The sequence below is a fragment of the Ornithorhynchus anatinus genome, chromosome 1 (genome assembly GCF_004115215.2).
Source record: "Ornithorhynchus anatinus isolate Pmale09 chromosome 1, mOrnAna1.pri.v4, whole genome shotgun sequence".
Classification (NCBI taxonomy): Eukaryota; Metazoa; Chordata; class Mammalia; order Monotremata; family Ornithorhynchidae; genus Ornithorhynchus; species Ornithorhynchus anatinus.
This window is the reverse complement of record NC_041728.1, coordinates 82,022,686-82,049,096: the sequence shown is the minus strand read 5'-3', so window position 1 is coordinate 82,049,096 and position 26,411 is coordinate 82,022,686. Positions and strand designations below refer to the sequence as shown.

Genomic DNA, 26,411 nt, shown 5'->3' with positions numbered 1-26,411 from the left:
CTAGAGACCCTTCTAGAGCCAACAAATTACACTTTTTCACTTAATGTTCTAGTATTTTTGACTTTTCTCTCTAATAACCCTTTATGGATCTCTTGTCTATGAAAGTATCCAAAGCTTCCTTGACTAAGTTCATTGTGAACAGCTCTGTGATAGCAAATTGCTATGGTCCTACGCATGGGCTCCCTTTTGTTTGCTTTTCAAATATCACATTTGAACTTCAACCTATCCACCCCAGTACTTGTGATTTAGTGAACAAATCCATCTTCACTTACTGCACTGTCTTCATGAATTTGTGAACTGTAATAACAGTCCTTCTCAGTTTTTAGTTTTGATCTTTTCAGTTTTATGAGACAGCTCCATTCTAAGATAAATTTTCTATTAGTCAATTCTTTGACATATTTGGTCACACACCTTAGTTTGACCATATTATCTATTTTCTTGCTGGTCTCAAAGGCAGATGGATAACATGGACAAGTACTCTTGTAAAAATATTTTTATTTCAAAAAATTCAGAGCCAATCCTTTCCACATAACAAAGTTATCCAACCATTACATTTCAATATTTTCTTATTTGGTAAGTAAAGTCTTTCATTTAATGTTAAGGAAATAAATGACAAATCTCCACTCTCGAGTATAAGAAATACAGTATGGTATTCTATCCCTTTTCTTCTTAATTCTTTAATTTAGGTTATAGTGTAGCAGGTGGCTTGTATGAACCCTTTCTTCTGACAAAGTCTTAATGAATCTATTTATATTTTCATTTAGTCTTACATCTATCTTTAGGCTAAATGAAACGACTATGACAACTGTATCTTCGTCAAAGATGGTGAATTTTTCGGGGATTATCTAGATATTACCTACCAAAAGTATGGTATATTTTTTCCTGAATCATCCAGAAAAACTCAGCTACAGGATAATTTTAGTGGTAAGGAGATGATTTACAGGTACTCAAACCTGTGTGGCCCATGTCTATTTACCTCTCACAAGTCAAATCACACAAAAATATGAATTCTTTTAATAAGTTATATTCTTACATCTTTGCCATCTTTGCCATCAATGCCTGGATCTCCTTTTTCTCCTTGTTCACCCTGAAAAATAAATTGATATTTCTAGTGAATTAAAAGTATAAGATTTCATTCATTCATTCATTTAATCACATTTATTGAGCACTTACTGTGTGCAGAGCACTGTACTAAGCACTTGGAAAGTACAGTTCCACAACAGATAGAGACAATCCCTACTCAATAATAGTCTCACAGTCTAGAAGAGGGGAGACAGACAACAAAACAAAACAAGTAGACAGGCATCAATAGCATCAATATAAATAGAATTATAGATCTATACGCATCATTAATAAAATAAATAAAATAATACATACATATATACACAAGTGCTGTGGGTTGGGGAGGATGGGCAGAGCAGAAGGAGGGAGTTGGGGCGATGGGGAGGGGGAGGAGGAGCAGAGGGCAAGGGGGGCTGAGTCTGAGAAGACCTTCTGGAGGAGGTGAGCTTTCAGTAGGACTCTGAAGGGGGGAAGTGGGCTAGTTTGGCAGATGTGAGGAGGAAGGGCAATCCAGGCCAGAGGAGGACACGGGCAAGGGGTCGACGGCAGGATAGGCAATAACGAGGCACAATGAGGAGTTTAGCAGCAGAGGAGCAGGGTGTGCGGACTGGGCTGTAGAAGGAGAGAAGAGGAGTGAGGTAGGAGGGGGAAGGTGATGGAAAGCTTTGAAGACAAAAATGAGGAGTTTTTGCCTCATTCAAATGTTGATAAGCAACCACTGGAGATTTTTTTGGGGGGGGGTGATATACCCAGAACATTTCTGTAGACAGCTAAACCGGGCAGTAGAGTGAAGTAGCCTGAAGTGGGGAGAGACAGGAGGTTGGGAGATAAGAAAGGATGTTGATGCAGTAATCTAGTTGGGATATGATGAGTGATTCTACTAACAAGGTAGCAGTTTTAATGGAGAGGAAAGGGCAGATCTTGGTGATGTGAAGAAGAGACTGGCAGGTTTTAGTTACGGAATGGATATGTGGGGTGAATGAGAGAGCAGAGTTAAGGATGACATCAAGGATGACACCAAGGTTGCGGGCTTGTGAGACGGGAAGGATGGTAGTGCCGTCCACAGTGACAGGAAATTCAGGGAGAGGAAAGGGTTTGGGAGGGAAGACAAGGAGCTCAGTCTTAGACGTTGAGTTTTAGGACATCCAGTTGGAGAATGTCCTGAAGGCAGGAGGAGATACGAGCTTGGAGGGAGGAAGAGAGAAAAGGGGAAGAGAGGTAAATTTGGGTATCATCTGCGTAGAGATGATAGTTGAAGTCGTGGGAGCGAATGAGTTCACCAAGGGAGAAAGTATAGATGGAGAACAGAAGGAGATCAAAAACTGACCCTTGAGGAATCCCTACAGTTAGGGGATGAGAGGGGGAGGAGGAGCCCATGAAGGAGACTCAGAATTAATGGCCAGAGAGACAAGAGGATAACCAGGAGAGGATGGAGTCCATGAAGCCAAGGCTGGATAACATATTGAGGAGAAGGGGATGGTTGACAGTATCAAAGGCAGATGAATGGTCGATGAGGATTAGGATAGAGTAGGAGCCACTGGATTTGGCAAGAAGGAGGTCATGGGTGACCTTTGGCAGTTTCGGGGGAGTGGAGGGGATGGAAGCCAGATTGGAGGGAGTCCAGGAGAAAGTTGGAGGAAAGGAATTCGAGGCAGTGAGTGTAGACAACTCGCTCCAGGAGTTTGGAAAGAAAAGGTGGGAGGGAGAATGGGCAATAACTGGAGGGGCCAATGGGGTCAAGGGAGGGTTATTTTAGGATTGGGGAGATGTGGGCCTGTTTTTAAGGCACAGCGAAGAAGCCAATGGAGTGTGAGCAGTTGAAGATGGAAGTTAAGGAGGACAGGAGCGAAGGGGAGAAAGTTTTTATAAGGTGAGAAGGAATGGGATCAGAAGCACAGGTGGAGGGGGTGGCACTTGAGAGGAGGGAAGAGATCTCCTCTGAAGATACTGCTGGAAAAGATGGGAAAGTAGAGAAGGGGGTCGAGAGCTGGGGGGGACGGAGAAGGGGAAGGGGTAACTTTGGGGTGCTCAAACCTAATAGTGTTAATTTTCCTAATGAAGTAGGTGGCCAAATTGTTGGGGATGAAAGATGGTGGAGGGGGAGGAACAGAGAGCCTGAGGAGGGAGTTAATGGCTGGAACAGCTGATGGGGGTGATGGGCATTTCAATAAGGGAAGAGAAATAGTTTTGCCTGGAAGAGGAGAGGGCAGAGTTAAGGAAAGTAAAGATAAATTTAAAGTGAACAAGGTTGGCTTGGTGTTTAGACTTCGCCAGCAGTGTTCAGAAGCTTGAGCATAAGAGTGAAGGAGGCGGACAGTGGCAGTGACCTAGGGCTGTGATTTAGTGGTGCGAGAGTAATAAAGGGAAAGGGGAGTGAGTTGAGTTGAGTAGAGACAGTGGAGTGGAGAGCATCAATTTGGTCATCAAGAGTGGGTAGAATGGATAGGGAGGCAAGATGAGGTGTGATGAACTTGGGAAAATAATTAGACAACTCTAATGTTGTCACATTAACTTCAATTTATATTCAAATTTAAATATGAAAGGGAAAGAACAACAATCAGCATATCTCTGTATAGAGAGTATCTTTTAATACTAAACCTATCTGTAATAGTGCGACTAGTAAATTGATAACGTCAGATGCAATCTATCCTGACTTTAGCAAGGTTTTTGATTTTGTTTCCACAGTTTTGTAACCAATAAAACTGAATTATTCTCCAGCAGAAAGTCTCAGCAGAAATATTTTCCTGCCAGCATTTATTTGACTATTCAAATCACTGAGAGTGTACATTCAGTTGTGCGTTACATATGTTTTCATTATAGTGCTCTGCACACAGTAAGCACTCAATAAATGCCACTGATTGATATTTTAGTTAAAATGCAGTCCGTGATTCAGGGAACATCTATCTGATATTATTAGTCTGTTTGGATAGATCGTCAGAAAAACTCAATTTGCATGCATACATATTTTTGTATGAACGTACATGCACAGCATCAGACAGTATTTCAATAAAACTTTTCCTTGATGTGGAGATGTGCAATAATGCAACACCCATGTTATTAGAGACATGTTCAGGTCAGTTGTATCTTAGAAAATCACCTTCTTAGGAAATCAGGCACAGAGAAAGAAGCTGTGGCAGGTACATATATCAGCACCTATCTAAATAATAACAGTAGTAATAATAATAATAGTACTTGTTAAGCACTTACTATGTGCCAAGCATTTTCTAAGTGCTGGGGTAGATACAAGTTAATCAGGTTGGACACAGTCCCTGTCCCACATGGAGCTCACATTCTTAATCCTCATTTTACAGATGAAGTAACTGAGGTTCAGAGAAGTTAAGTGACTTGCTCGAGGTCACACAGCATACAAGCGGTGAAGCCAGGATTAGGAAGACCTACAGAAGTCATTAGTACATGACAGCAGGATCCAATTAGTGGGATAGAAAACCTGAAAGAATTGGTGCCAAAATGTCACAAACATACAGGGGAGTATTCATAACTGTAAATATTTGGTTCTACAAAAGGATCAACTACCAGTTAAGTAGCATTACAACTGCTTGGTTTAGAATTTCGGAATCATGAACATTTTGTATAGGACTTTGAACAGACATTCAAGAATAAATATTTAAGGCATGAACTAACACTTTAATAATAGAACTCTGATATCATCATCTCGCTAACTATTAAATTAACATTTGTAAAGTAGAGTGCATATCATTTGAGTAAAGATATCTTATAGTTTGATTAGTTAAGACTACTAATTGTAAGTTAATTTTTTTTTTTGCTTAGATGGACAAAATTTCCAATTAGAATTTATTTGTCATTAATAAAATTGCTGTTTATTATACAAACACAGCTCTAGAAAGAATAACTGAAATATTCATATTTAGGCAATTACAAATGCTAGGTTTTCAAGAACAATGAGGCCAAAGTGTTAAGTAAATTAGAACAACTCTGATAAGATGGATAGCTAAAGTCTAATGAAATATTTATAATGATGAAAACCATACCGAAGACCTAATTCTTTTTTTCCCATTCAACAAAGAACAATGTTAGCACTGCTTTTTATCTTAGTTGTCTCAAAAGAACCTCATTGGTTTGATAAAAAGTCATTCATTTTGTAAAATAGTGCTCACATTTCATTAAATATTAGAGCATCAAAATCATTCAATTAAATGTAATTGGTCTTTGATCCCAATTTAAAATGTCCCAGCATAAAGAAGAGGAAATTTCATGTGAGATATCATTTTTACTAAATCATCTGACCAACTGGTATTTACAAATATTTAATAACAATTATGAGTTGAGAATTTGATAAAACTACAGAATGTACATTTATAATTTGATTTATAATTTTGGGAAATTTCAATTAAAAATATGTCATAGATTATTAAATCTTTGTATTTATTTTGTGTTGGTTACTTTTAAAAGTTATTTACTATCAATAACAGTTTTACTATCAAGAAAAGCTCTTAATCATAGCTTTCTCTTGAAATACTTAAAATTCTAATAGCAGTTGTGTGTTTCTAGAAAAAACTTCTCAATCATAGCCACAGAGAAACTAAGACAAAGGCTTAAAGTTAATGACACAGAACAAAGAAACTTAGACACAGGCAAAATGGGAAGTCAGAGTATGAACACAGTTATTTTAGAATTGTAAAACTATTTCACCCATTTCTTAGTTCTCATTATTAGCTGAAATTTTAAAGGTGTGACCTCCAAAATGTTGTAGTGACTGTATTTGATAGACACTGGTTTCCCAAATAGCTACTGCTATGACCTGTCTGGCCACAGACTTCCATTCCTATAGCAGATCATATATACTGGGGCATAGGCATGTTTATTCATTCAATTCATTCACTAGTACTTATTGAGTGCTTACTATGTGCAGAGCAATTAAGCACTTGGAATGTACAATTCGGCAACAGATAGAGACAATCCCTACAATGACGGGCTTTTATACAATAACACTAACTTCTGAACCATCTGGCAACAGTCCTTTAGCCATGTTTTTCCCCACAGATATTGCCTTGTATGGATATGGATGCAGTGTGTGAAAAAGTTCACTTCAATGAGGAAATTAGCCAATCAGGCAATACCTTGTGGCAGTCTTTAAATTTATTTTTTTTCTCTGGACAATGGATTAATGTAATAAAATGAATGAGTGATAAATAACAATTAATACTGAAGTTTGTGCAACATCAATTATTTTTTCTTTAAATGGGAATAAAGTAGTCACTTTGAGATGTGAATTCACTCATTTAGACTACTTGATGACTACAATTTCCATCACTTAGGTTTGCATAGAAAGTAAGGCTTTTCCCAAGGGTACATTTGTGGATAAACAACCATGTTAAACTCCAAGCGTGGACTGAATCAAGCCCCTAATGTTCTCATGATGAAGCCAGTAATCCCTGTATATCAAGATTAATACTGAATTACTTCTATGCTCTATTCAAAGATTAACTCTTCATTTTTCTCTTTTACTAATGTGATTATTTCTTACTCTAACTGAATACTCTGGAACACTGGAAGAATGGCTGCAGTAAAATGCATGCTCCTCTCAAATGTCTAATTAAGCAGATTCCATTTTTCAGCATTATTCATTCATTCATTCATTCATTCATTCACTCACTCACTCACTCACTCACTCACTCACTCACTCACTCAATCAGATTATTGAGTGTTTACTGTGTGCAGAACACTGTATTAAGTGCTTGGAAAGTACAATTCAGCAACAGATAGAGACAATCCCTAATCAACAACGGCCTCACAGTATAGAAGGGGGGAGACAGACAACAAAACAAAACAAGTAGATGGAATCAGTAGCATCAATATAAATAAAGAGAATTATAGATATATACACATAATCAATAAAATAAATAGAATGATAAATACATACAAATATACACAAGTGCTGTGGGAAAGGGAAGCCGGTAGAGGAGAGGGAGGAAGTAGGGGTGATGGGGAGGGGAGGAGGAGCAGAGAAAAAGGGGACTTAGTCTGGGAAGACCTCCTGGAGGAGGTGAGCTCTCAGTAGGGCTTTGAAAGGAGGAACAGAGCTAGTTTGGCAGATGTGAGGAGGGAGGGCATTCCAGGCCAGAGGAAGGATGTGAGGTAAGGGTCGACGGCGGAATAGGCGAGAACAAGGCACAGTGAGGAGGTTAGCGGTAGAGGAGTGGAGTGTGTGGGTTGGGCTGTAGAAGGAGCGAAGGGAGGTGAGGTAGTAGGGGCAGGGTGATGGAGAGCTTTGAAGCCAAGAGTGAGGAGTTTTTGCCTCATTCAAAAGTTGATAGACAACCACTGGAGATTTCTGAGGAGGAGAGTGACATGCCCAAAGCATTTCTGTAGAAAGATAATCCAGGCAGTAGAGTGAAGTATAGACTGAAGCGGGGAAAGACAAGAGGGTAGCAGATCAGAAAGGAGGCTGATGCAGTAATCCAGTCGGGAAAGTCATTTTACTTATGATATCTGATGGAGTTCAATAATTTCTTTCACTGTCAATGTGTACATATAATCTCTGTTGCTTGGAGTTCATTGAGATGATGTAACTCCCAGGGAACAGGACAAGTATAAGACTTAAATGGGCATTATGTGAGATGGAAGGAAAGAATAGCTGTTGTAACAGATGAAGCAAGTTGTGATATTTGCAGTAATTTTTAATGACATTTATTAGATGCCTTTTAGATTCCAAGCACTGAACTAAGAAAGATAGCTAGGTCATACATAGTTCCTGTCCCACATGAGGCTCAAAGTCTAAGTAGGAGGAAGAACAACTATTGAATTCCCACTTTACAGATGGGAACACACAGGCACAGAGAAGTTCAGAGATTTGCCCAAGGTCAAAGAACATGCAAGTGGCAGAACTGGGATTTGAATCTGCGTCCCCTGATTCCCAAGCACATGTTATTTCCACTAGTGTCTGGGGGAGGTACAATATAATTGAGTTGATAGAAATGCCCTGCCCACAAGAAGCTTTCAGGCTAGAGGGACAGTCAAAAGGGAAAAGTACCACTCTCTGAATGGTAAATTATGATTTCTAATCCATTCATTCAATAGAATTTATTGAGCACTTACTATGTGCAGAGCATGGTACTAAGCGCTTGGAATGAGCAAGTCGGCAACAGATAGCAACAGTCCTTGCCGTTTGACGGGCTTACAGTCTAATCGGGGGAGACAGACAGACAAGAACAATGGCAATAAATAGAGTCAAAGGGAAGAACATCTCGTAAAAACAATGGCAACTAAATAGAATCAAGGCGATGTACATTTCATTTACAAAATCCAGATTGTTGTAGTCAGGTGGAGGCCCTAATATCAAGACTGTGAGTTCATTGTGGGCAGGGAATGTTTCTGTTTATTGTTTTATTGTACCCTCCCAAAAGCTTAGTATAGTGCTTTGCACACAGTGCTCAATACATACTATTGAATGAATGAATGCAGGGGACAGACAGACTTGTCAGTCTGTGGTTTAATATTAGGAATCCATCCACTGCCATGTCAATCTGGGCCACACTCTTCCCTGACTAAACAGGAGGAAAGGTGAGCTGAAGAGGAGGAATCTTATGGGGAATTAGCAACATTCCATTCCACTTCATTGCCAATTGATGTGGTGAGACAATTGGAAAATTGCAACTCACCAAATGGCCAGCCGGCATGATGGCCTAGCAGAATGTTTGCAATGTGTACCCAGAAATTTGTCATGTTTCCACATACCTGCTATTCATTCATTCATTCAATAGTATTTATTGAGCGCTTACTATGTGCAGAGCACTGTACTAAGTGCTTGCAGTGAACAAGTCGGCAACAGATAGAGACAGTCCCTGCCATTTGACAGGCTTACAGTCTAATCGGGGGAGACGGACAGACAAGAACAATGGCAATAAATAGAGTCAAGGGGAAGAACATCTCATAAAAACAATGGCAACTAAATAGAATCAAGGCGATGTACATTTCACTAACAAAATAAATAGGGTAATGGAAATATATACAGTTGAGAGGACGAGTACAGTGCCGTGGGGATGGAAAGGGAGAGGGGTAGGAGCAGAGGGAAATGGGGGGAAAAGAGGGTTAAGCTGCGGAGAGGTGAAGGGAGGGCGGTAGAGGGAGTAGAGGGAGAAGGGGAGCTCAGTCTGGGAAGGCCTCTTGGAGGAGGTGAGTTTTAACTGGGGTTTTGAAGAGGGGAAGAGAATTAGTTTGGTGGAGGTGAGGAGGGAGGGCATTCCAGGACCACGGGAGGATGTGGCCCAGGGGTCGACGGCGGGATAGGCGAGACCGAGGGACGGTGAGGAGGTGGGCGGCAGAGGAGCGGAGCGTGTGGGGTGGGCAGTAGAAAGAGAGAAGGGAGGAGAGGTAGGAAGGGGCAAGGTGATGTAGAGCCTTGAAGCCTAGACTGAGGAGTTTTTGTTTGGAGCAGAGGTTGATAGGCAACCACTGGAGGTGTTTAAGAAGGGGAGTGACATGCCCAGATCGTTTCTGCAGGAAGATGAACCAGGCAGCGGAGTGAAGAATAGACTGGAGCGGGCGAGAGAGGAGGCAGGGAGATCAGAGAGAAGGCTGACACAGTAGTCTAGCCGGGATATAACAAGAGCCCGTAGCAGTAAGGTAGCCGTTTGGGTGGAGAGGGTGGCGATACTGTAAAGGTGATACTGGCAGGTCTTGGTAATGGATAGGATGTGTGGGGTGAATGAGAGAGACGAATCAAGGATGACACCGAGATTGCGGGCCTGAGAGACAGGAAGGATGGACGTGTCATCCACGGTGATAGGGAAGTCTGAGAGAGGAATCAGTTAATCAATGGTATTTATTGAGTGCTTACTATGTGCACAGCACTGTACTAAGTATTTGGTCTCCCAGGTACAGAACAACTCAGTTGGTAGATATGCTCGCTGCTCACAGAAAGTTTACAGTCTAGAGGCTGTTCTAGCAGTTATAACTACCTTTGTCCTAATACCTAGTGCTCTGCACACAGTAAGTGCTCAATAAATATGATGGAATAAATAAATAAATTAATTAATGGAAAATTTGAATCAAAATGCCACTTTAAAGATAGCAAGAAACATTTAAAATAAAGTCTAGCACTAACCATTTTCAGATTTCATGATCATGTTTTTTGAGCTTTAAAGAACCACAGAATGAACTTTTATACTTAATTCATTCATCCCTCCTTTGGCAAGCAGGGTATTCAGGTTTCATTTCAAACTTGCCAATAATTTTCCACTGAATGCATACTTTAGTTAAGATTGTATGCTAGTCCCTCTTAAAGTTTATGGATCATCTTTGTGGCAGGAGTATTATCATAACTGACCAGAGGTTCAGTTTTAATGCCCAATTTGCTTTATTAAACATACAGGGATTTGGATCTAAGGAGATTCAGTAGTCCTAGGGAGCAGACATAGCTGGGACTCAATATCAACAATCAAGGATCAGCACAAAAAGGCTGAAGAATTTAATTAAGCTAGGGTTTTAGAAGATTATGAATAGAAAACTTTGTCAGAAATGGTAGTGATGTTTTGAGCTTCTATACAATGCACTCTCCATATTCAGTGTTCCCAGAAAACTCCATAAATATTCACATAACAAAACTCTTATGTGTAAGAACACTTCATTCGAAATCTAAAGCTAAGCAATCTTACTAGAACTTTGATTAAACCTCTGATGTAGGAATTTTATTTAGTTTGAAATGTACATGAAAGTTCAGAGTCGGCAATTTCTGCTGAGAAAAGTTTATATTCTTTCAGGCTAATCCTGGCTGTGGGGCTCACTGATTAGAATAATAATCCCAGAAGTAAATGCATATGCGTTAGTACAATTGCTTTAGGATCTGACTGTGACTTGAAAGACAATGATTTTACAAAAAACAAACTCTGCCAACTTGTGATGGGGCAAGAGTTTGTGAGAAAAAAAATTAATGTTTTTCCTAATGCTTTTATTGGGGAACTAAGTATTTAAATACTGTGAAATTAGGGGCTACTAATATTCTGAAGAACATTTGGGCACTTTGGGCATTAATAAGATAAATAATGCCTAGATTTAAAATATATATTTCCAAATTGCCTACTTGTTAGTGAAAAATTAACATTTCAAATTAATATTGTGATTGCAAAATTCATACAATTTTGACATGGTACTCCCCATTCTGCCTCTCCCCGAGGGGATATACTGCATTCTCGATTCAATTTCCTATCTCTTCTTCTATCTATGACTCATGGATAGTTTACTGCCTCCGAGCAAACCTTACTGAAAGCATTTCTCTTCCAAGAGGACTTCCCATATTTAGTACTTATTTCCTCCTCTCCCACTCCCTTTTGCATTGCCTTTAACAGTAGGATTTTTAGACTTTATTCACCAGTCCCTCAGCCCCACAGCACTTTTGTATATATCCATAATATCAATGTCTGTCTCCCCATCTACATTTAAGCTCTTTGTGGGCAGGGAAAATGACTACCAACTTTGTTATACTGTTCTCTGCCAAGTGCTTAGAACAGTGCTCTGCACATAGTAAATGCTCAATAAATATTATTGACTGATTGATTGCCTCAGTGGCAGAATTCAGTAACATTTGTAGGATTTTGGCTTCCAAGAAAGTTTATAGTTATGTCTAAAGTTTGCTGGATATGAACTACTAGACCATTTTAGTCTTTTGTTGAAGAAATATATACCTGTCTTTAAGTTGCTTAAAAACTAAAGTAACTAAATAGTTATTATTTAATAAAAAATAGATAATGTACAGACTTATAAGGTCCTAAAATGGTTCTCCATAGATTCTAATGGCTCCAGTGGGGCTGGTAAAATATATTATAATAATAATAAGAATTGTGGTACTTGTTAAGTGCTTACTATGTGTCAAGGACTGTTCTAAGAGCCAGGGTAGATAGAAGGTACTCAGGTTGACTCACATGGGGCTGATAGTCTTAATCCCCATTTTACAGATGAGGTAATTGATGCACAGAGAAGTTAACTGACTTGCCCTAGGTCACACAGCAAACAAGTGGTGGAGTCCGGATTAGAACCCACATCCTCTGACTCCTAAGCTCATGCACTTTCCACTAAGCCATCATATTGTGGTGAGCCCACAAGCTGCCTTATTCCTGACTGTCTGTGATCCCACGAACAACACGAAGGAAGAGACTCGTGAAGGCACTGACGGGCTCTACCTGAGATAGGTGATTGCTGGCCTGTGGGGGCAGAGCATGGAGGGAGGAGTGGCCTTCTCTCCCTGCTCTATCCGGTAATGGGCCTGGATCAATCAATAACTGTCACATAGAGCCATAGCTTCGAGGACTAAGGCAGATAAAAGGTGGTCATTTTGAATAGCGAGGAAGCACGCAGAAGGCAGCCTAGAGGCAAACAGAGAGAGCAGCACTGAAGCAACTGGAGCAGAAGCATCCAGGAAGAAGGCATACAGAGAAGCAAGCACTGAAGCAGCAGAAGCAGCAGTGGAGCAGCACTTGAAAGCAGCAGAAGGCAGCAGGACTTGGAAGCAGAATAAAGCAGCACTGGCGGAACAGACTCCCTTGACCAGCAGTCTGGTACTGGACCTTTGGTGAAGTGAGTGAGAATGTGTGTCACTCCCTTGCACACTGGTAAAACTAAGTAAAACACTTTCCACAGTAACCTTGGTGATCAGAGGTGTGGTCTGACTTTACTACCTGTCACTGAGGCTTCCCCTGTCCAGGAAGGTCCTGGTTGGTTTGAGCTGGGTGGGGGCTTACAAAAAATATATATATAGGTATATGTGTGTGTGCGTTTGTGTATATATATATATACACACAAATTTTATAAAATGCATGATAATATGCATTTTAAAATGTATTGATCTATATTTGCAAATCAAATCCTAATGGCTGAAACCTTGCAGAATTACCAATACATATATTTTAAAGCTGCCTATCAAATACTCTCCCAGGAGACTGTAGATCAAAAAACAAGGGAAATTTGCATGATCATTTAAACAAAATGAAATGTTTCAAAAGTATAATTTAAGTAATGGAGACAACATAGGTTCCATTTCATTATATGTAGTATATATGTGATTGTCCTTCGGGTTTGAAAATAACACTCTTGGAAAAAAGGGGAATTGCTGTATTTTCATAAACAAACTGACCCAGAAATGATCTCTGTAATACAACCATGTGTACCAACCACTTCACCGTCAACAATAACTTTGAACAAAAAGATGGCTCCAAGTCCCACCACATGGTGAACATCTAAAGATCTATCTCTCCAGCCCTGATCTCTCTCCTTCTCTGCAGTCTCACATTTCCTCTTGCCTTCAAGTCATCTCTACTGGGATGTCCTCCCGTCACCTCAGGCATAACATGTACAAAACAAAATTCCTTATCTTCCCACCCAAACTCTGTCATCCTGATCACTTTTCCATCACTGTAGACAACACCACCATCCTTCCTGTCTCATAAACCTGGAGCCTTGGTGTTTTTTTTGACTCCTTTCTCTCATTCAACCCACATATAATAATAATAATAATAATTATGGTATTTGTTAGGTGCTTAACTATGTGCTGGGCACTGTACTAAGCACTGAATAGTAATTATGGTATTTGTTAAGCGCTTACTATGTGCCAAGCACTGTTCTAAGCGCTGGGGTAGTTACAAGGTAATCAGGCTATCCCACATGGGGCTCACAGTCCTAATCCCCATTTTACAGATGAGGTAACTGAGGCACAGAGAAGTTAAGTAACTTGCCCAGGGTCACACAGCAGACAAGTGGCAGACTCAGGATTAGAACCCATGTCCTCTGACTCCCAAGCCCATGCTCTTTCCACTAAGCCACGCTGCTCCACATATTCAATCCATCACTAAATCCTGTTGGTCCTACCTTCACAACATCGGTAAAATCCGGTTTATACTCTCCATCCAAACTGCTACTACATTAATACAATCACCTATCCTACCCCACCTAGATTACTGCATCAGCCTCCTTTCTGATCTCCCAGCCTACTGTCTCTTCTGCCTCCAGTCCATACTTCACTCTGCTGCCTGGATCATTTTTCTACGAAAACATTCACGACATGTCACTCCACTCCTCAAAAACTCCAGTGGTTACCCATCCACCTCCGCATCAAACAAAAGCTCCTCACCTTTGGCTTTAAAGCACTCTACCACCATGCAACCTCCTGCCTCACCTAGCTATTCTCCTTCTACAACCCAGCCAGCACACTTTACACCTCTAGTGCTTTCTCACTGTGCCTTGGTCTCACCTGTCTCACCACCAATCCCTGGCTCAAGTCCTGCTTCTGGCTTGGAATGCGTTCCCTCCTCAAGTCAGACAGACAATTACTCTCTCCCACTTCAAAGGTTTATTGAAGGCACATCTCCTCCACGAGGCTTTTCCAGACTAAACACCCCTGTTTCCTCTTCTCCCACTCCCATATCACCTTGTTTTCCTTTGTTCTTCTCCCCTTTCAGTTCCCCTGCACTTTTGTGCATATCTGTAACTTATTTATTTGTAATAATCTCTGTGTCCCCTGCACTGTCTAGACTGTAAGATCACTGTGGGCAAGGAATGTGTCTATTGTTCTATCGTGCTTTCCCAAGCACTTAGTACAGTGCTCTGCACACAGTAAGTACTCAATAATAATAATAACACTGCTCAGTGTGCTCAATGATTGAATGAACGAACTGTTCGTTATCACACTGATTCATTTCCAACGTCTTGGCACTCTTTTTGTGTATCAGTCTTTATTTCACAATCCTCTTGAAATCATGACTCCCAGGGAGTTGTGTATGTCTCTTCCAGTGCTTTATGGTGATTTGCATGTAGTGAGCATTTAATAAACATGTGTAAAGATCATGTGCTTGGGAATTAGGGGACCTGGGTTATAATCCCAGTTCTGTCACTTGCCTCCTGTGTGACTTGGACACGTCACTTAATTTCTTTGTGCTTCAGTTACTTCAGGTATAGAATGGGGAGTCAATATCTGTTCTTCCTCCAACTTAGATAGTGAGTTACCTAGGGAATATAGTGAGTGCTTAAATACCATTATTATTATTATTATCATCCTTATTATCACTACTACTACTGAAAAGGCTAAATCAAAGGCCCATTGAAAGATGTTACGATTTTAGCATCTCCCTATTTATATTTCTTCAAACCCATTATGTGAATCTTAATACCTATGTGTAAAGGAATGTGTTAAGGATTGATGTGGACAGTTCTCAAAATCTATTGGTTAATTGTACTATTGATTAAATCAAAAAGAAGCATTTGGTAATTTACCAATTATATATCTGAAAATGCCAAGTTATTTTATGAGAAAGTTCATTTAAATTTCTCATTTTACAAGAAAATGAAGCCCTTGTATTTTATAATGTTCCATTAGTGTGTAGAACATCTCATTTTTTTCCAATTTTAAGTTTCTGCATCTCACCGCTTCACTGTATAACCATTTCATAACCAGTTATAATATGAATGGGTTATTAATGAAGCTTTGCTTCTTTTAAAAAAAACTTTCTTTCCCTCCTGCCTAAACAATCTTTGGTGAGGATCTTAGATCTATACATTTTCAGCACTTGATATTCACCCCACAGCACTAATGTACACATCCATAATTTATTTATTTATATTAATATCTCTCTCCTCCTCTAGACTGGAAGCTCCCTATGGGCAGTAATTATATCTACCAACTCCATTTTAGTGTACTCTCCCAAGTGCTTAGTGCAATGCTCTGCATAACGTAGGTACTCCATAAATACCACTGAATGACTGGTGTATAGCTACACACTCTTGTGGGTTGAGATTTACCTACCAATAATGACTGCTCTACTGGGCAATTGGTACTGAGAGAAATGGAAAATCTAAAGATAGGGATTCTTCACAGCTTAGGTCAGACCTGATGAACTCATTCCTCTGTAAGGGCCATTATATAGTTACAGATTTGTATATGGGTCCATTAAGATTCAAAGAATTAATCAGTTCTTAAAAGATTGTTAGAAATTGTAAAGAATTGTTAGCAAATGAATGCATTATTATTAAATAGAATAAACAGAAACTAGAAATATATTATTTTCTTATAAATTCTCCGAAAGTCCTAGCCTGATTGATTCCTAACACCTCAATCCCTATCAATCCAACAGCCAACCTTAGCACTTAGGCATTAACACCCACTTTCAATAATTATACATAGTACCCATACTCACTTTTATTTCTATGATCTATCAGGTTAGTTCACCCTAACATATTTATGTTACTAGATTAAATCCTTATTCTTTCTCCTCCTCCATCTATTTATAAATATCTCCTTTATTAGACTGTAGGTCAACTGAATATAGATGACATCTTTGCTTGTGGCATACCATCCCAACCATTTAGTTCAAGTTCTGCACCAAAACATTGATTTTGATCAATATTGATACTGATTGCACAAAATCTCCATTGATTGACAGTAGAGATAGAATAGACTGGAATAGAGATAGTTGTGCAAGATTGGGGAAAGGAGATAAGAGAGAGTCACAAAGTAGGACATATTTCTCCCTCTAATCCTCTACCTGCCCCACCATACACAAATGGACATTTTCACTATGACAGATATACTCACACTCTCTGTCACCCACAATAAATTTAGCCAGATGAACTTTTCTGGGAAGTAAGGTGGCTAGAGTAACAGCAGCAGCCACAGAAGAGAGTATATACTGTCAACCCTAACACTTACATAAAGTGTTATCCCAAGTGCTTACTACCATTCTCTGCACAAAATAAGCACTCAATAAATACAATCAATAGGAGTGCTTCAGTCCAGGATTTCCAACTGAAATAGCTGCATTCAGAGATCAGAAATGCATCTGCTGCCTTTATTGTATTCTTCCTAGCATCAGTATAAGTACACTGCACACAGTAGACACTCAATAAGCAGTATTGATTGATTATATACGGAATGCAGAATGTACACAAACTATGGATTTGTGTAGCTGTTTTCTGATAAAGTTGTAGCCTTAATAAAGCAAAGACTATATGGGAAGTTATTTTCTAGGAATATAGTAGTTCATATGGTGCATTCAGGTCTGATGACATGCAAAGAATAGATTATGTATCTTGTTTTCTGAGCATTCTTAAACTTGACCAGATGGATTTCCTGGATCAAGAATTCACATCTTTTTTTTTTCCTAATAAAGCCCTTTCTTAAGGTCTAGGAAGAAAACTTGTATAAATGTTAATGACAAGAAGATATAATTAAAACAATAATAATAGCTTGATTTTTGTATAGTACTTTTGTTTTTCCAGCGCTCTTCCACTACACTTTTATTTTATCCTCACAATGTCCTTGTGAGAAAGGGAAAAGCAGGTATTTTTATGTCCATTTTCCTGACAGGAAAATTGAGGTCCAGAGAAGTTTAGTGACTTTCCTAAAGCAGAACAGAGCTGTAATTAGAACCCAGGTCTCAAAAATAATAGCAGCAATCAAGGATGATTGTTGAAGCAATAAAATAAAGCAGTGTTGACAGATAAATGAGAGGAGGAACGGGAGATGAAAACATAGGAATTGCAAGGATTAACATCCCTCTAATAGGGGTTTATAATTTAATGTTTTGATAAAGAATCTTCAATTCCACAGTTAAAAGATTTGTGTGGACATAGGTGTCAAGCCTGTCATCAGACCTCTCATAATCTTCCTGGGAACTTCTAACCTAAGGCTGCTGCCCAGGCTCAAATCTTTCAATTTAGTCTGAGGAACAGTCCTGGCTCTACTAGCTGCACATACAACTTGTATATATTGCCAGCAGTGCCCCCCACATAATCTCAGGCTGATGTAATACAATGTCAGCATTATGATGATAGTGCACCACATGCTTGTCATTGTGTCAGAACACTAATGTTTCATTACATACCCATGCGTGCAGCCTTATGAATTTTTCAATGAGGCATTCCAACTGCAAATGGGGAAACTTAAATCCTATTGAATGAACACTAAGCATATAGCTGGCCTGAGCGTTTCTTGGCTTGGCAGCTCTCCAACTGGCTGCCAAAAGAGCGAGAGCTTTAAGTGTGCAGAGGGGGTACCTTTCTGAGGAATGACAATCTTTCTGATGAATAGCTTGGCAGTGAGGAATTTGAGCTTTCCAAAAAGCAATGGGATTTTGATACCAGGAAACTTTCTCCAAGGGTTTCTAAGAAGTATTTCCAAGTTGTAACAAGCTGATCAGCCTAAAGCTACAAAATTATTAAAGCTAAGTAAATGTGGGTGGGAAGAAAAGAAACTGGGGGAGATATTAGAGAAAGGCAGAAATGGGAGAAAGAAAATAAGTTAAAATAAAGCCTTTTTATTCCCAACCCAGAACTTCATAGAAAATGAGCCTAAATATCAAAGGATAGAATACATGGACCTATATGTTTGCCATATCATTTCTTCCCTAGGAAGCATCATGTCCCTTTGGTTCCTTGACCTGTGGCAACATGGGCATCACCTAAAGTCTCCAAGCTTCCAGTCTGTGGGCCGTAGATCTCTTTCATGCTTTACTCCAAGTCCCAAGGCAATTCTAGGGAGCAGCTTCAGAAATTCGGATGCTTTGGGGAACTCAAGAGAAGTGGCATGGGGTCAGTGGACTCAAGGGCTACCCAAAGAATCTAGGGGTGGCTCTAAGCCCCTGGCAGGTCCCTAGAACTAGTCTGGTTGTTCCTGGCCTATGAGGGTCTCCCATGGGGTACAGGGTAGGAGACATAACACAAGGAGCAAGCAGCATAATCTAGTAGAAGAAAGCACAGGCCTGAGAGTTAGAGGAACTGGATTCTAATTCTGGCTCTTCCACATGTCTTCTCTATGACCACTGGGAAAGTCATTTAACTTCTTTGGGTCTCAGTTATCTCATCTATAAAATGGGGATTAAGACAGTGAGCCTCACGTGGGATATGGACTGTGTCCAGCCTGACTAGCTTGTAATAATAATAATAATGTTGGTATTTGTTAAGTGCTTACTATGTGCCGAGCACTGTTCTAAGCACTGGGGTAGACATAGGGGAATCAGGTTGTCCCACGTGGGGCTCACAGTCTTAATCCCCATTTTACAGATGAGGGAACTGAGGCACAGAGAAGTTAAGTGACTTGCCCACAGTCACACAGCCGACAAGTAGCAGAGCTGGGATTCAAACTCATGAGCCTTGACTCCAAAGCCCATGCTCTTTCCACTGAGCCACGCTGCTTGTGCACCCAAGTGCTTAGAAGAGTTGATACATAGTAAGTTGATACATAGTAAATGCTTAAAATAACACAAAAAATATCATTCAAAAGCAAATAACCCCCACCAAAACTAATCCCTTAAGTGTTCATTCAGGGTCCAATAGTCTAGCCTGTAAGCTTGTTGTGGGCAGGGGATGAGTCTACCACCTCTGTTATATTGTACTCTCCCAAGCGCTTAATACAGTACTCGGCACCAAGTAAGCACTCAATGAATATAATTGATTGATCTCATATTTGTTCCATAAATGCCCAGGCATAAGACAATTGAGAGAGATCTTTTGGTACACGTAACTGCCAAGAAATCCTATAACACAAATGTTTTTTCTCATAAAGCATTATTCTTTTGCATTGGTTTTTCTTTTCTGAAAATAATCTCCCTGTCCTACGATAATCCTAAACTGCCTTAGATTTCAAGATTGTGAGAGCGCAGTGAACTCCCACCCTACTTTTGGCTTCTAGATGACCCTCTGGTAATCACAGTAATAAATAATAATGAAGTGGCTCATCTTATAAATTTAGAGTAAGAGAAATTTGTACTTACAGAGAAGGGATTGTATATTGTACAACTCTATTGTACTTTCCCAAGGATTTACTACAGGGCTTTGCACTCAGTAGGTGCTCAATAAATAAACTGAACAAATAAAAATAAAATATAATAAAATGGAAAAGGAAACATTGTAATGAAAGAAAGGAAATGGAGAGAGGAAAGAGAGGAAAGAGAGAGGAAGGAAGAAAGGAAGGGAGAGAGGGAGGAAGGAGGGAGGATGAAAGAAAAAAGAAAGAAGAAGAAAAAAAGAGAACCAAAGGAAAAAAAAAAAACTAGTCACTTCACTAAATGCAATAAGACTCAGAGAACGGTTAATACAGCTACTCAAAGATCAAGCTGAAGTACATGGAAAAAGGAGAAAAAAGAGGAAGTGTTACAGGATGCTAGTCTGGAAGGAATATAGGACATTCTCAGTGCTGGCAAGGATTGATTTTTAAAAGGTAACAATAGTTCAGAATCCCGCAGGTAATCACCCTGTATATTTCCCCTGCAAAATCCTTTAAATGGCTTTCAGTGTTTACTGGCATCATCCAACGATTATAATTCCATCCATTTCTTAAGCTAGATGAAAAAGCTACTGAAAAGGGTTTAAAAGCACAATTGAGCACATAAACCCATGCTATCTGTACTGCATTTCTCCTAGTTTAATGATCCCAATGAATTTCCCCCATCTTGATTAAAAATGTGAGATTTTCTTAGGAAAGACATCATCTAGACATACGCCATGAAGGAAATAATCTTGAAAATAAAAAATGAAAACTCTTCTGAATATAGTTTAAAGAAGGTTCAGTAGTACCGTGGGGCTATGATAAAGCCATCCAGCACATTTTCAGTTACGATATAAGTTGGATTGAATAAAGTGGGAATTAATATGAATAAAAAGTTGTAAAAGGTATATCTACCTAATTCCTTTCACTTTTCTTATAAAAAATAATTAAGCAGTAAAACACATAATGTAGTCAAGAAAGGAATGAAACACAGTGGCAATACCTAAGCTTTTATTTCCAAAGCTTAAGGAATTACTTTTCAGAGAAAGGTACCATTAAACATATCCTAAAACTAAAGTGTTAGCAAATGTTCCATACATTGCTAGTAATTCATTTCTCCTAAAGTGCCTTGATTTGACGATTCATTTCAAATCCCTATATTGGCAGAATCTAGTTACTGCCTGAATGATTCATGATAAGATAATGGTTCAAACAACATGGTAAATAGGAATAGATAGGATTTGATTTAGTCCCCTTCCTTCACTTTTAGCCAAATGTTGAATGATTGATTTTGAAGCCACCCCTGCTTCCTTATTTCTTATCCTAAATGCTCTACATTGTTAGCAAAATAGAAATGATGACAATTAATTGTAAACTCAATAAGTTTTTACATTTTTTAAAAGTTCAGTTTATCATTATTATTGTATTTTTAAGAACTTCCTAAGTGAAGACATATTTATTGGACTAAGCACTGGAGTAGCTACAGATAATCACATTAAGCAGTTTTAGCAGAAGCTGAGATTCTTGTCTTAAGTAATAAACAATTCTAACTTAAAGAATGGACATGATTCTCAATGAATGGGCATGATTTGATGATAAAGTCAATATTAGGTGCCAATCTTTTTAAGATGTACTTACTACCTTAAATCACATTTTCTGTACTACCACTAAAATTTAAATCTTGACTTTCGAATCTTCATCACAAGTATGTGATAAGTATGAAATTAAAACAAGAATAAATCAACCTAACATTATTAGCTTTATTATCATAGCTTTATAGTTAAAGATTACATGTTACTGTCACAGAAGTGGATAAACTTTTAAAGCTGAAAACAAACAGCAGCAGAGTATTGGAAAATGTGTCAATGCTGCTATTCTTCAATATTCATTTGAATAGCAATGGAAATGAATGAATGATTAAACTTCATAATAGTTCAGCCAATGTACCCCAATAAATCTTCAGTCGCACAGTGACGTATATTATCAGAGGAAACAAACACTGTTTTGTTTTCTTGGGCCTGGCATATAAAATACTGAGCTAGAACATCACTTAAGTACATATCTTTTAATTATATATTATAAATTACATATTCATATTAATGTCTGTCTCACCCTCTAGACTGTAAGTTCACTGTGTGCAGGGAATGTATCTGCTAACTCTGTTGCATTGTACTCTCCCCAGCACTTAGTACAGTGCTCTGCACATGGTAAGCATTTAATAAATACCATTGATTGATTGATTGATGACATAAAACAAAAGGAAGGTCATGACTGGATCAGGCCAATGGTGCATTCCTGCCAGTATTCTACTTCCAACAGTGATCTCCTTTTCCAACGATCTCTTTTTCCAATGATGCTGTTTCCAAAAGGATCTCTTGAAGGTTTATCCTCAGGTCATGGATATGCTATCTAATTACACTAATTTTTGTTCTACCTTTCTGACTTTTCCACATATAACCCAATTTCGACCTCTCTTCCATAAGTCTTCTGATAATATTTGGTCTGGGGAACTTCTAGTGATAATGAGTTTAATATGATTCCAGTAATAATTAAGCTAATATGTTTCCCACTCACTCCATAAAGAATTATTTTCTTTTGAACCTTCCTCTTTCGAGTTTCAGTGCCTGCTCCCTTACCTAGTAGAGAGAATTTCAATTCTATGTTGAAAATTTCAACATAGAAAATGACAGGAAGTAATACACCAACTCTCAAGACCTTAAGCTCATTGTGGACAGGGAACGTAACTACCAGTTCTATTATAGTTCACTTTCCGAAGCACTTAGTACACTGGTCTGCACACGGTAAATTCTCAACAAATAATAATGATTGAAAGAAGCTCTTTTTCCAACAAAGAGCTACATATCCCTACTTTGTTTGTAATTCATATTACTTAATTTGATGGGTTGAGTCAAGACATTTGAGACATTTGAAAGCCAAGAACAAATTTTAGCCCAAATCCTACTATGTGATATTGCAATTCAAAAGCAGATTCAATAGACGTTCAATATTGCAGTATTCTGGGGACACAAAGTTTACATCTGCATGCTTAAAGGCACTTACATATTTTAGCCTAATTATTGCCATTGAGTATTTTAAATTATCTGTTTTCATCTAACTGGTTTGCACCTGGCATCAATTAGCAACAAACCTGCAGATGATTCCTCCATCTCCAGCCCTAGTCTTTCTCCTTCTCTGCAGTTTCATATTTCCTCCTGTTTTCAGGATATCTCTACTTGGATGTCCTGCCAATACTTCAAATTTAATGTGTCCAAAACAGAACTCTTCATCTTTACAGCCAAACTCTGTCCTTATCCTGACTTTCCCATCACCATTCTCTGTCTCACAATCCTGTAACCTTGGCAATATCCTCAATTTATCTCTTTCATTCAACTCTCCTATTCAATCTGTCACCAAATCCTGTTGGTTCAGCCTTCACAACATCACTAAATGTCTCCTTTTCTACTCCATCCAAACTGCTACTATTCTGATCCAAGGACTTATCGTATCCTGTCTTGACTACTGCATCAGCCTTCTTGTTGACCTCCCTGACTGCTGTCTCTCCCATTGGCAGTCCATACTTAACTCTGCTGCCCAGATCACTTTAATAAAAAAATTAATTCCATGTTTCCCCATTGCCAAGAGCCCCCAGTGCTTGCCCATCCAACTCCACATCAAACAGAAACTCCTTACAAATGGATTTAAATGAATTCAATCCCCTTGCCCCCTCCTAACTCACCTTGCTGATTTCTTACTGCAACCCAGCAACCTATGCTTCTCTAATGCCAACCTACTCAATGTACTTTAATCTTGTCAATCTCACCTCTGACCTCTCACCCCTATCCTACCTCTGGCCTGGGATTCCCTCCCAATTATGTCCCAGAGATCACCACTATCCCCACCTTCTAAGCCCCATAAAAATCATCACATTTCCAAGAGGTCTTCCCCAACTAACCCTTCATTTTCCCTACTCCCTCTACCTTCTGAATTACCAATGCACTTGGATTTTTATCCTTTGTTCACCCCACCCTGAGCCATACAGCATTTATGTACATATCTGTAATTTATTTTGGTTTCTGTCCTCTCTCTGGACTAAAAGCTCCTTGTGGGCAGAGAACATGTCTACAAATTCCATTATATTTTGCTCTCCCAAGTGTTTAGTAGAGTGCTCTGCACATGACAAGTGCTTAACATATATGACTGATTGATTGATCTGATTTATTGACAGACCTACTAGAATCTCTGAAAGCATTCATTATGTGCAGGGAATGTGTGTACCAACTCTTGTTTTACTGTACTCTCCTGAGCTCCTCTCAGTACAGTGGTCTATACTCAGTAAGAGCTTAATAAATGCAATTGATTGATAACAATTTAAACTTTTATAAAACCAATCTTTTAGAGGATGATTTAGTGGGCAGGTGAATATGTAACGCATTATTTTGCTCCGTTCTAAAGGATAGGATAGTTTAATGGTTGCCAAGACTGAAGAGTTAGAGACTATGAGAATAGCTACCAGATTGGTCGAGCTGAAATAAAACTCATAGCTGAGAAGAATGCCAGGATTCTGAATGCTATGACCACCTCCTGATGCATTAACGTTCATTAGAGATTCTCGACGGGATTGTTCTTCTTCCAATAACTCAAGTAGCATTACATTTAATACTGAGAGCTGATCCTTTTGGTGCCTGGGATGGCGAAATGACACAGTAGGTGACTCATCAAGTTTCACAACACAGAGTCATTACTACAAATGGCCGTGTGATTTAAAATGTCAGTCTTAAAATAAACAAAAAGCCACTGTATTTCAAACAGGGGAGGAGGACATTTTCAGGAGTGGCAGGAGCAGCTGTAGTTTCGTCCCTCCGGACAAACAAAATTCATTCATAACTCTTGAGAGGGTCAAGAAACAGCTATCAGAGTAATTCTTAGAAAATGAGTAAATCTTGTGTTTCTGGAGAATGACTAACCATGAAATGAACTATGGTTTTTCAGAGCAAAATAAATGATTAAACTTGAGAAACAATTCTTTAAAAACATGGTTCCATTTCCTCCCTTCCACATTTTTTCTAGTATTACAGCTATTAGCTTTTAGTTTTACGTAGGCAATTTTAAATTGTTTCTGCATAAATTCTGCTAGCCCTTAAAGAAGTTTCTCTAAGGCACAATCATTAAGCCTGACTTTCCAGATGAAGCTTGTGTGTCATTTGAACAAAAGCTTAGCACCTTGTGTTATCTATTTCTCTATTTATCATTATCATTATCATTATTAATACATTACTTGTATTATCCCAATAACTTTAATATCATTACTACTACTGGAAATTCTCAGACTTTCTAGATCTTGAGGAGTAAGTATTCCTGAAAGGATAGATAAGTCAAAAGATATAGAAGTGAAAAATGTGCCACTTTCCTAAAGAAACTTCCAAAAGAGTAAAAATCTATCAGTAGTGTTTATTAAGTCCTTACTCTGAGCAGAGCACTGTAAAAAGCTTTTGGAAGAATAGACTTAGACAATAGACTTAGTAGACATGATATTTGGATTCAAGGAGCTTCAAACTAGTAGGGGAGACACACTAAAATGAGTTACAGATAGAAGGAAGCCACAGAGTTTGAAGATATGGACCTAAGTGCTATGGAAGGGCAAGGAAGGCATTGAATATGCAAGTGCTTGGTGATGTGGAAGTGAAGTGGCAGTAATGTGGGGATAGGGTGGGGAAATAAGAGATTAATCAGGAAAGGCCTTGTGGAGAAGATATGCTTTCAGAAGGTCCCTGAAGAAAGGGAGCTCAATGGTGGCCCCCATGTGAAGGGGTAGGGAGTTTCAGGAATAAGAAGGGTGTGAGCAGAGGTCAGCAGTGAGACAAGAACAAGGCACAGTGAATAATTTGCCTTGTGAGGAGCAGAGTGTGTGGTTGGGGTGTAGTGAGAGATGAGTGAGATTAAGTAGAGAGCAGAGTGAGCACCTTAGAGTCAATTATCTGAGGTTTCTGCTTGATCTGTCAATCAATCAATCAATCATATTTCAATAAATCAATCATATTTTTTAGTGCTTACTGTGTGTAGAGCACTGTTCTAAGCACTTTGGAGAGTATAGTGCAACAATATAACAGACATTCCCTGGCCACACGAGCTTACATCTTGCGACAAGTTTACAGTCTAAAGATGAGTTTTACTGTGTGTAAGGCAGTGTACTCTTGGGAGAGTACAATACAACAATATACCATACAGACACATTCGCTGCCCATTCACAGCATCACTAAATGTCTCTTTCATTCTTCCTCGTTCAGCGCTTGTGGGACAGGGACTGTGTCCAATGTGATTAACTGGTATCTACCCCAGGGCTTAGAACAGTGTTTGGCACATAGTAAGTACATAACAAATAACATTATTATTATTATTAGAGATGAGCTTATGGTCTAGGCTTAATGCAGAGGACGAGGTAATCACTGGAGTTTTTTGACGAGTGGGGAGACAGGCACGAAGCCATGTTTTAGAAAATTGATTTGGGAAGCAAACTGAGTAGCAAGGTTTAGTGGATAGAAGGACAGGCTTGGGAGTCAGAAGGTCATGGTTTCTAATCCTGGCTCTGCCACATGTCTGCTGTGTGACCTTGGGCAACTCACTTCAC

General features: G+C 39.0%; 1 protein-coding gene across 3 annotated transcripts in view; it reads right to left on the bottom strand.

Moving 5' to 3' along the window:
- The window catches only part of COL19A1 (collagen type XIX alpha 1 chain), a 340,279-nt gene that overhangs the window by 197,859 nt on the left and 116,009 nt on the right, over positions 1 to 26,411 (bottom strand). For all 3 annotated transcript variants that reach the window (XM_029066938.1, XM_029066939.2, XM_029066941.2), the window contains exon 12: positions 1,034 to 1,087. In XM_029066938.1, coding sequence (XP_028922771.1) covers positions 1,034 to 1,087 — 54 coding nt within the window. The remainder of the gene's footprint in view (positions 1 to 1,033; positions 1,088 to 26,411) is intronic.